Here is an 11,575-nt window from a genome sequence, read left to right as displayed (position 1 = left end):
GAGCCACAGACCAAACCGGCTAGTATCTACCACTTCCTGGTGGCAGGGGAATTGACCTGCAAATGGAATCTTCCAACCCAAAGCTCCTCCGCCCCCACTTAAGTCCTACAAATCCCAACCCCCCTCCCCCATGTGCCACTTGGGCATAGTCTCACTTCCCTGAGAGACTGCAGCCCTTCACTTCTGATTAAAGATCAGTTCTGTTTCAGGAGATGTCTGTCTCCCCATTCCCTTCTGACATTAACAAACCTCTCAAGTGTTGAAATTGCTAGAGTTCCAGAAAGCTCTACTAGGGTCTTTGGTTTTAAAAGCTGAAGATTGTGCCTTTCTCACAAGCTTGCCTGGAAAACAGGATCCTTCTACCTCAGACTCCCAAGTGCTGGAATTATAAACACCTTTACCCACTGGGCCATGTCAAAGGCCCTGATTCTGGTTAATACTACACTATTGTAACTCAACATGCTGCATTGCTTCTTTTTCCCAAAACTGCCACCTCCGTACTGCCTAATAAACTTCCGTAAAAGGCTCACTAGGCTTCACACAGAGGCAAGCAGTCCATTGCTGAATCCAACACAGGGACAAGAGAGAACATGAGATCTTAGTCTGTGCTGCAATGAGACAGCATATAATGGACCATTTATATGACTGACTTTCCTCCCTCCACCCTTGAAAGTAATTTTATTTTTAAAATATTCTGTATTACATAAAAACTTGCAAATAAATAGAAATGTGGTGTTCCTAAAGATTTGCTCTTAATCACGTGTGTAGTGTGTTTGTGTGTGGAGAGGGTATGTGCCCACGTGTGTGTGTTCAAGGAGGTCAGATGCATCAGATCCCCTGGAGACACATCTGGTTTATAAGTGGTCTGATGTGGGTGTTGGGAACCTAACTCAGGTCCTTTGCAAAAGCAGCACAGAAGAACTCTTAAGCTCTGAGCCATCTCCATAGCCCTTCACCTTTGTTTTCAATGACATCCCTCCTGTTTAGTTAGTACCCCCTTAATTCTGTCTCTAAACTTTCTCGTTGGTCTCTCACATTGCTTATGGAATGAATGGATGAGCCTATGAGTGTATGAGCTCCTCCTGGCCTGTTTAGAATTGCCAAGCACTCTGAGCGTTCTATTATTAGACACAGCAGGGGCTGGCAGACATTTGCTATAAAAGGTCAGCAGTAAGCACTTTTGGCCCTACCGGTTATATGTTTTCCAGGGGACATAGTCAGCCACTGTGCACGAATACATCTATAGAAAAGATGTGAGCAAGTGAGTATGCTTGCTTTCTGATACTTATATCTACAGTAACCAGAAGAGGAATTTTGTCTAGGTATTTTGCCACAAAATTCATTTGATCCCCACACCCCAAACCATTAAGGACAGTAAAAACTATTTTTACTTCATGGCTGTAAAAGAGCCTGGAAGACTCCTGCCCTAAATGAACTTTGGCACCAGGTAGAAAGGAAGTTGAAGAGTTGTTTCTTTTACTAACATGTAGAAAGGAGGTGAGCACTTGCACTCTCTTGATTTGCCACTAGATGGTGATCTTTTCGAGTGTGTAGCTCAGCCAGTGGGTCTTTGACAGAGGGGACTTTGGAGGTTTTGCAGGGTTTGGTAGCATCCCTTTATTCGGACAGGCACACCAAAAACTTATCGAAAACCATATTGGTAAAATTTCCCCCTGACTTCTGGACCTTCACACATATCCATACTTATTCCCTAAACTGTGACATACATAGGGCTGGAGAAACAGCTCAGTGGTTAAGAGCATTTGTTGTTCTAGCAGAGGACCCAGGTTCTATTCCCAGCATCCACATTGTAGCTCCCAACATCTTTAACTCCAGTTCTAGGGGATTTGACACCGTCTTCTGATTTCCATGTGTACACACATAGTGTACATACATACATGCAGGCAAAACATCTATACACATAAAATTAAAAAAAAAAAAAACTCTCCCAAGGCCTCTGAGGCGATCAGTTTAAAAGTTTGGGACAACAATGTGTATACATGGCAGTGGAGTGTGGGGTGGGGTGTACAGCTAAAGGTCTAATCTACAACAGGCATCTGGAAACACATTCTACCCAAAATTCAGGTAAGCAAGATGAATTCCTTCTTACTCTAGGATGCTGTTTACACAGGAATGTTAGTATACTGGAAATCCCAGCAGCTTGGGAGGTTAATGTAGGACAATGGCATTTTTAAAGCCAGCTTAAACTATATCCCGAGACAACATTACAGGACAGCCAGAGCAGCAGCAGCAGCAGCAGCAGCAGCAGCAGCAGCAGCAGCAGCAGCAGCAGCAGCAGCAGCAGCAGCAGGAATCTGAAGTCACGCCTAGGTTTAATGATCTACCAATCTCTCCAAAACAGCCCTATTTTTTACTACCTTTGGGAATATAGTCCGAGCTGGCCCCTTCCAGTCTTCAGCCCAACAGCTAATGCCAATACTCATGGTCTCACTGATGCTGTATATCCCAGGGAGCAAAGGACAACCTTAGACAATGAAGAATCTCTGCTCATCTCCAATACCCAGAGGGACATTGAGGTAGGTAGGTGACAAAATTAGTTAATGCCACCTCAGTCTAGAACTCTGCTCCTTAATATTTATTTTTAGCAATTTAATATTACATTTGTAAATATGTCTCTGTGTAGACATGTGCACATGGGTCCAGGAGCTGTCAGAAGCCAGAGGTAAAGGGTTCATCAGGAAATAGAGTTAGAGTTGGTTGTGACCTTGTAGCATAGGTACTGGGAACCTAACTGAGATCCTCTCAAGAGCATTACGGTACTTGTAACCTCTGAGCCTTTTCTCCAGCCCCTAGAACTCTGTATATTATCATAGAGAAGAGTTTAAATCATTTTAATATATACTGGAACCTTTTTAATGAATGTGTCTTCTTGTTGATTAAACAATCATATCCCTTTTGTTCAGCACTCCGATAAGAAGAGATGCTTACTGCATTATAAACTCATGCTAGAGGCTTCGGTTCCCCATTAGAAATCTGCCTACCCAGATTTGTCAACCTCAATTTTAGCTTTCACTATCATAGCGAATAGGTTGACCTGACCACTTTCTGCCTCCTACCGTAGATTCTACCCAAACATATGAAAACAAGCCTGTTTATGTACTTCATCTGTAACACACATATTAATTTATTGTAAATTAACTTCCATTGTCTTCTATACTGAAATGAGTTAATAGTTTGATTTTAGCTGTGAGCTAGTAAATGGCATTCTTCCTAAATTTCATTTCAGATTTGTTTGCTTGTTTGGTTTTGTTTTGTTTTGAGACAGGATCTCACTGAGTAGTCCTGGCTGGACTGGAATATTCTATGGGAAATGGTTAGTTATATTTACTGTAGTAAGAGGCAAACATAATAGTTTATGTTAGATTAGTGAGGTAGCAAATTATTACAAATTCAGTGACTTAAGAATGTACATTTATAAGCATCTTACAGCTCTGGTGATCAAAAGCAGACCTGGGGTTCACCTTGTCAGTAAGACTGGGCTCCTTCTGGAGGCCCTGGAGTGGGAGTCTCTTTCTTTGCTTATTCTAATTTCCACATGGCTCCTGGATCTTTTGGTTCATGACCCCATCCCTTTGTCTCACAAACCAGCAAGGAAAGACTCTGCAGTGTGTCCCTGACTCGGGTCCTTTTGCCTCCACGGCCATCTTTTCTGTTCCTGCTTTGCCTTCCCTGTATGAAGATTGCTGTGGTTACATTGGTTTCATCAGGATTATACAGGCTACTACAGGATAATCCCCTCACTGACAGATCCTTAATTTAGTCAACTTTGCAAAGTTCCTCCTGGCATGTGTCTCAATCCATTTTCTGATGCCCCAACTAAATATCACAGATTAATTTATAAGGAATATGCCTTTTGACTCATGATTCTGGAGGCTGGGAAGTCCATGGTCTGTGGAGAAGTCCTCTTGTTGGTGGGACCTTCTGCAGAGACCCAGGGCAGAGCAGGACATTGCTCTGAGGGGCAAAGCCTTCCCACTCACATCTCTTTTTCTCTTATGATGCCACAGGACTGTCAGACTAAGGATCTGACTTACTTAATTACTTTCTGCAGAACCTTTAAATACTACAACTAGATTATGCTTCTATCCTCATGATAGGATATATCTATATACCTCATGATAGGAAGTCTATTTCTATGTGAATTTTGGTGGACTCTCTATGTAACATTTGTAAGATGGCAATTACATTTCTAGATTTGAACTTGGACTTCTTCTAAGGGCTACCTGTCTTCTGCCTGTCTTCCTACTACATAACTCTACTGTGATGAGATGAATACCCACAGACAAAGCTAAATCTCAGAGTCCGATGTCTTTGTCTTTCCTCTCAGCCTCATGGCTTGGGCTGAACATGTGCCAGTACAGCATCTAGAGTAGGTGTGAGTCCTTGCTAGACTGAGCACTGTCCTTAGAACTGTGAGTTACGGAGCTATGTTGATACAGAGCACTTACTGGGTTGAAAAGTCAAACTGGGTTGAAGCACACACACACACACACACACACACACACACACACATACACACACACACACACACACACACACACACACATATATATATATATATATATATATATATATTTTTTTTTTTTCTCTCTTGGTGTCTTAGTTTGGATTTCCTTTGCTGCAAAGAGATACCATGACCTCAGCAACTCTTATAAAGAACAACCTTTAACTGGGGCTGGTTTACAGGTCCTGAGGTTTAGTCCATTATCATCATAGCCAGACACATGGCAGTATTCAGGCAGGCATGATACTGGATGAGAGTTCTACATCTTGTTCCGAAGGCAAACAGGAGAAGACTGACTCCCACATGACTAGAAGAAGGGTCTCAAAGACCACACCCAAAACGGCACAATTCTTCCAACAAGGCCATACCACCTAATACTTCCACTACTTGGGTCAAGCATATTCAAACCATCACACTCGACATCAACAATATTTATTTATTTATTTACTTTTTCCATCTTTTATTAACTTTCAGTCTTCTCTTATTCTTCTTTTCGATTCTTATTCTTCTTCCCTTCTTCTGGGTCTTCTTCTTCTTCTTCTTCTTCTTCTTCTTCTTCTTCTTCTTCTTCTTCCCATTCCCCTTCCCCCCCTCCCCCCCCCCTCCCCCCCCCTCCCCTCCCCCTTCCTCTTCCTCTCCTTCTTCTTCAAGATAGGGTCCTGTTATTGAGCCCATGACATCAAACTCACAATCTATCTGCCCTAGCCTCTACAATAGCTGGTGTGATGATTTGAATGTGAATAGCCCCCATAGGCTCATATTTGAATGCTTGGTTCCCAGTTGGTAGACTATTTGATGTTGTCTTGCTGGAGGAGGTGTGTCACTGGGGATGAGCGTTTGAGGTTTCAACAACCACCACCAAGCCTAGTCTCTCTCCTCGTGCCTTTATCTTGCAGATAAGATGTAAGTTCTCAACTACTATTCCAGCACCATGCTTGCCTGCTACAATGCTTCTCACCATGATGATCACAAACTACACCTGAAACTGTAAGCAAGCCCTCAAGTTAAATTCTTTCTCTTTAACTTTACCTTGGTCATGGTGTTTCTTCACAGCAATAGAATAGTAATTAAGACAGCTGGGAGGGTGTGGAGCTTTGAGTTTTGCTCATTAGGATACATCTGAAGTAGCTGAGATTCTCTAGCTCTGGTATTCTAAGAATTAAGACATCTGTCTGACAAGGGGGTTGGAAGGGTTTTCAAGGCTTAATGGAGTTTTAAGACATGCAGTTTGGCTGAAGACACAGAACTTCTGGTACATCCTGATGATGTAGACAGAGTATAACAGTAAATAAAATAAAGCAAATCACCGAATGACTGTTTTATGAAATGCCAAGACTTGTGCACATATCACCTCATTTCTCACCCACCACACCAGCGAGGCAGAGGTTACCACCCTTGTTGCATAGGTTTCATCTTTAGATCTTTAGATGGTAGTAGCAGACTCACAGTGGTACACTTCCTCCAACAAGGTTAAACCTATTCCAACAAGGCCACACCTCCTAAGAGTGCCACTCTCTGGGCCAAGCATATACAAACCACCACACCAGGCATCAAGCTAGGATGCTTGATCAACAAAGCACTGTCATCTGCTGACTGCTGTAAGAACAACACCCAACAAGGTGTCTCTTTGCCCATTGCCGGGGGTGACTGGGTAATTTATAATGAACAAAAATGTATTGACTCAAGATTCTGGAGACTGATGAAGACCTTCTTGCTGAATCATAGAATGGCAGAAGGTTCCCAGTGGACAGAGTATGTGGTGGGGGAGAGGCCAAACTCATCCTTTTTAGCAGGAATCCATTCTCTTGATAATGGACTCACTCATTTGTGAGGGTACAGATCTAAGGAATTTTTAGATATCATGACTCCTCTGAATGCAGCATTGATTATTGTTATGTCTTAAACCCAGAACAAGTCTCACTTAGTACTTCTAGGTCTTTCCAGCACTTCTATCCTTCCCCTATCTAAAGTCTTTCCCTCCCAGGGCTGGGCTTCCACATCCCTTCCCCTAGCCTGACCCCTATATAACCCAGGCATTTTGGGTACACAGATCTCATGGCCTACTGGCTCAAGCCACCTCTCAGCCAGGAACCCCTTTCTTGCTATCCTTCCCCCTCTCTTTTTTCATGGTTCAGCTTAGTCTTCAGGCCACGATCAGCCTGGACTCCACTCTTCCAGATTTCTCCCTTACACCTGCAATAAAATCTCCTCCACACTTTGAGAGTAGTCATGTGCACCTCCTTTTATTCCCCCCAACATTCAATTATGTTTTCTGACACTTGAACTGTGAGGGTCCCACTCAAACCATTACACTCCAGAAACTAAAAATACTGCAGAGAAGCTAAGCCACATTGCAGAACCTGCAAGGGCCCTTCCTCAACCTTGGTGAGTTCAGCCAGCTGGCCAAGGAGTGGTGCTAAGTTCCCCAGAATTTTAGAACCATGCCTCTAATGTCATCCCTCCTGGGTGAGAGTAAGGACAGGGCAAGTCGATACTTTCCTGGCAGCAGACACATGCTTGAGGGAGTTTGGTAGAAAGGTCTTGGAGATGGATGCTGTTATTTTCAAAGCCTGCTTTCTCTGTATCCAGCTCTCTTGCATCATCAGTGATGCTGAGAACCTCTGACTTCCTTGCCATGGGGTGGGCTGCTGTGAGAGACACAGGTGACACTGGAGAGAAAGGATGCCCTTTAAGTTCAAAGAGTTCTGCTATGTATATGCTAAAAGGCTCATTTTAGCTTCTGCTATTTAGTTCTTGCCATGGGGAGACACTGGAGTGGGGATGGGGCAAGGGGCCCATCTCACTTGAGAATGTCTGTGTCTGACAGCTGAAGGGTCCCAGAGCAGCCATTATTACTTCGCCTCTTTTCTCTGTCCACTCCAGTTGTCTCCTTTTGATTGTCAGAGGCACCTGGAGGCTAAAAATATCCTACTGACCAAGTGCTCTTGATTTCAACTCAAGCTGAATATGACTGCAGTTCAGAACATAACACTTGTAGGGAATATCTTTAATGGGTTTTCAAACCCTGACAGGCTCCATGTCAGGACCACACTAGCCTGTGGTCATTTTTCTGTCTTGGTGTGTTTTCTGGGAGATGAAGGAGACCTTTGTAAGGCCGCTGTTCATTTGCCTCTCCCTGCAGACACAGTGGTGGAGGGGGAGGTGAGAGACCAGTTCTGGAGAGGAGTTGGGGAGGGGAGGTGGCCAGTCCATTTATAGTCTTGCTCTTTGGGACGGTGAAGGCGCTAAATATCTGCTGGGACAAGAGGCTTGGCTCAGTGTGAGCGAACCACCCTGGGGGCCTGACAGACTCTGAGATGACAGTAGGCAGCATGGAGAATGTGGAGGTCTTCACTTCCGAGGGCAAAGGCAGAGGACTGAAGGCCACGAAGGAGTTCTGGGCTGCGGATGTCATCTTTGCTGAGAGGGCTTATTCTGCAGTGGTTTTTGACAGGTATGGCAAGCAGGAGGCAAGTTCTCTCGAGTTCTGGCTCCCAAAATCATCAGGGAAAGGAATGAAGTTCGTGGGCTGCTTAATTTTTAATTTAAAAATTATTGTGTGTGTGTGTGTGTGTGTGTGTGTGCGCGCGCGTGCTCGCGTGCCCTGTGTGGAACATACACTTGCCCCAGTGCATGTGGAGAGGCCAGACCATAGCTTTCAGGAGTCAGCTCTCTCCTTCCTCCCTGCAGGCCCCGGGGACTGAACTCAGGTAGTCAGCCTCATTGGATAGACAGCACCTTTGCCAACTGAACCATCTTGCTGGCCCTTCAAATTGCACTTCTGATAGCTATCCACTGGCATTTCTCTTCTGTGAGGATCCGTTGTCTCTAATACAATCACAGTGGCAAAGTTGGGCAGGGCCTTTAGACACTTTTCTAATCACAGAGAACTTGACAGAGGCCACACTGGCTGTGGGTGGGTGGGCATGGTGCGGTAGGAAAGGTTTTCTTACAAAGAAACCTCTTGTTAGTTCCTTTGGATATGCACATGAGACTAAACGCCTGAACAAGCTCATTAGAATATAAAGCATGTGTGAACATTTAAGAAATTAGTTCTAACTATAAGTAAGGAATAAATTCATTTACTCTAGTATTCCAAATATTAGAGTCTTGCCCAATGTCTACCTTAGTGGTAACTTGTGCTTTATTTTAAACCAAAATTTCCCAGAACATTCTTGTATTATTTTACACATTGATTTGCACTAGGCACACTGGATAGCCACAGTTTGTCATTGTTGGTTTTATAGAAATGATGTCATGCTTCAGGGGTCAGGCTAGTTTGCTGTTTTTCCTTAAACATCTGATTCTATCCTCGTGAGGATGATGAGTCTATCTATAGTTACTTCATTTGTTTTTACTACATTGAGTGTGTGTGTGTGTGTTTGTGTGTGTGTGTGTGTGTGTGTGTGTGTGTGTGTGTGTGTGTGTGTGTGTATACCTGTATGTAGGTTTGCACATGCCATTGTGGACATGTGGAGGTTAGAGAACAAACAACTTTCTGGAGTCAATTCTCTCCCTCCTTCTTATGGGTCCTAGGACTGAACTCAGAGCCTCAGCCTTGGGGGCAGACACCTTTACCTGCTCAGCCATTTTGCCTGTCCTGACATATCTTATAAATCCTCAGAGATCAATTTGTTTTAACTATGCATAGGGCTTTCCATATTTATTCATAAACTGCATGGGATATCAATTTTTACATTAAACATTCTACTCTATAAATATTTGTACATATTACTTATTTTCCAATTAAGAGGCATTTGATGGGCTTCTATTTCTCATAAAATCAAACTTTCCTGGAATGTGCTCCTGAGTCCACAAGTACACATGCGACTAGAAGAGGGCTTGCTATTTTCAGCTTTTAGAGGTCTGTTCTCATGTCCTTACAACTTTGTCTACGTGGAACTATCAAAAATTTAGAATAGTACTTAGTCCTCATTTAACTGCCCCCACTCCACCCCTCTATGTAGCGGTTATGTTGGAATGACAGTATTTTCTGAGCCACAGTTGGAGTGGCCTGTCTGGCGTCCGTGTGGCTTTAATTAAGACAGCCTCTGACAAGCTGCGGGGTGAGTATCTGCAGGACCAGCTGTCGTGGGGGTGGGCGCCGCTTTTCAGAGATAACAGGGACAACATTTAAATTCTCCTCCTGGGGTTGGGATTTAGCTCAGTGGTAGAGCGCTTGCCTAGCAAGTGCGAGGCCCTGGGTTCGGTCCTCAGCTCCGAAAAAAAGAAAAAGAAAAAAAAAATTCTCCTCCCTGCAGACTACACCTAGAGAGACCTTCAGGAAAAAGGCAGTCAACCAGAGCCTCCTTACCATCCAAGGAGCAATCAGCAACTCAAGTGACACCAATCATTTCAGAGCGGTCTGTGGTGTTTGTGCGCATGCGCACATGTGCTGCCTGCAGCTGTGGAGTCATATTTAAAGTTAAAAATATAAAAACACGGGGTTGGGGATTTAGCTCAGTGGTAGAGCGCTTGCCTAGCAAGTGCAAGGCCCTGGGTTCGGTCCCCAGCTCCAAAAAAAAGAAAAAAAAATATAAAAACACAGCCACACCCAGATGGCAGGTTCTTCTTCTACCACCTTTCGTGTACCTTGACGTCTCCAGAGCCAGTCTAGCCAGATACTGTCTCAAGACTCTGGAGTTTAGGAGAGAGGTTTCCAGTAAAATGTTCTCTTCTTTTCTAAAACCAGCCACTCAATGGAGCCTGGCTGTCTTTGAGCTCACAACTCTGCCTATCCCTACTTAACTCTGGTTAAAGGTGTGCACTCCCACGCCTGGCTCTCTGTAGAGAATTTTTATTCTTACCATGCTGGGCCTTCCTTCTGGCTCATTTTATTCATTTTACTACACAGCAGAGCTTTTACTAGAAGACCCCCCCCCCGTTTAATAATTTGAACATCTTCTCTGTTTACCTTTGAGTCTGTGCGCGTGTCCTGTGTGAGTGAGTGTATACAGGGTGTACCATCGCTGGTGTGGGGAGCTCAGCTGACAACCTCAGGGTTTGATCCTCACCTTCTACCTTGTCTGAGTCAGGGTTCATTGTAGCTGGTGGTGATGGTGGTAGTGTTGTTGTTGGTGGTGGTCAAAGACAGGTTTTCTCTGTGTAGCCCTGGCTATCCTGAAACTCACTGTGTAAACCAGGCTGACCTTGGACTCACAGATCAGCTTTCCTCTACCTCCCAGAGTTCTGGGATTAAGGAGTCACCAAGGCCTTTTGTTGTCAGGTTGAGTGGCGTAGGAGCATCTGAGGACTCTCCCCTCTTCATCTCCTAGGAGATGCTAAATTTACAGGTGTGTGCAGTAGCATCTAACTTCATGTGGGGCCTGGGATTCGAACTCAAGTCTTCATACTCTGTTGGGCAAGCACTTTGGCAGCTCTGATTGTGTTCCTTTTGACAGTGATACCTAAGTTTTAATCGTCTTTCTTGTTTGTTTAATTTTTATGTCTTGTGCTTATGTCTATGCATGTGTGGAGTGTGCACACATTTGTGTGACCTGGAGTCCAGAGGCTTTAGTTGGGAGTCTTCCTCAATTCTATGTGATTTTTTTATTTTACCTTTTCTGTGCACTGGTGTTTTGTCTGCATGTGTGTCTGTGCGAGGGCAGAGGATCCCGGAGTTAGACAGTTGTGAGCTGTCATGTGGGTGCTGAGAGCTGAGACTGCATCCTCTGGAAGAGCAGCCAGGGCCCTTAACTGTTGAGTCATCTCTCCAGCCCCTCTGTCTACTATTTTAAGACAGGATTTTCAATGTACATGGAACTCACCTACTCAGCTAGACTGATTTCTAGGGAACCCCAGTGACCCTCCTGTCTCTGCCTCCCCAGTGCTGGGATTCATTTCTATGGGTTCTTGACATGTACACTAAGGTCCTCTTTCTTCTGATGAAACACTTTACTGGCTGACCCATCTCCCCAGCCCTATGATTCCTTATTTTTATCTTATTTTTATTTAGTTCCTTTTGCCATTGCTTTTGTTAATTTTTCATGTTCAGCAAATTAACCTAATTTGGTATCAAGTCGAATGAGAAGATTAATTGGTTTATTCTGA

The 11,575-nt window shown here is 44.1% G+C and overlaps 1 protein-coding gene across 2 annotated transcripts in view; it reads left to right on the top strand.

Annotated features, from left to right (window-relative positions):
- Window positions 1–7,793: 7,793 nt before the first annotated feature.
- Smyd1 (SET and MYND domain containing 1) overlaps window positions 7,794–11,575 on the top strand; it is a 48,577-nt gene continuing 44,795 nt past the window's right edge. The window contains exon 1 of one of the 2 annotated variants that reach the window (XM_032906339.1): window positions 7,794–7,979. In XM_032906339.1, coding sequence (XP_032762230.1) covers window positions 7,843–7,979 — 137 coding nt within the window. In that variant the 5' untranslated portion in view covers window positions 7,794–7,842. The remainder of the gene's footprint in view (window positions 7,980–11,575) is intronic. The other variant, XM_032906340.1, reaches the window with a different exon arrangement.

This window comes from Rattus rattus, chromosome 6 (genome assembly GCF_011064425.1).
Source record: "Rattus rattus isolate New Zealand chromosome 6, Rrattus_CSIRO_v1, whole genome shotgun sequence".
Taxonomy (NCBI): domain Eukaryota; kingdom Metazoa; phylum Chordata; class Mammalia; order Rodentia; family Muridae; genus Rattus; species Rattus rattus.
This window is presented reverse-complemented; position numbering and strand designations above follow the sequence as displayed.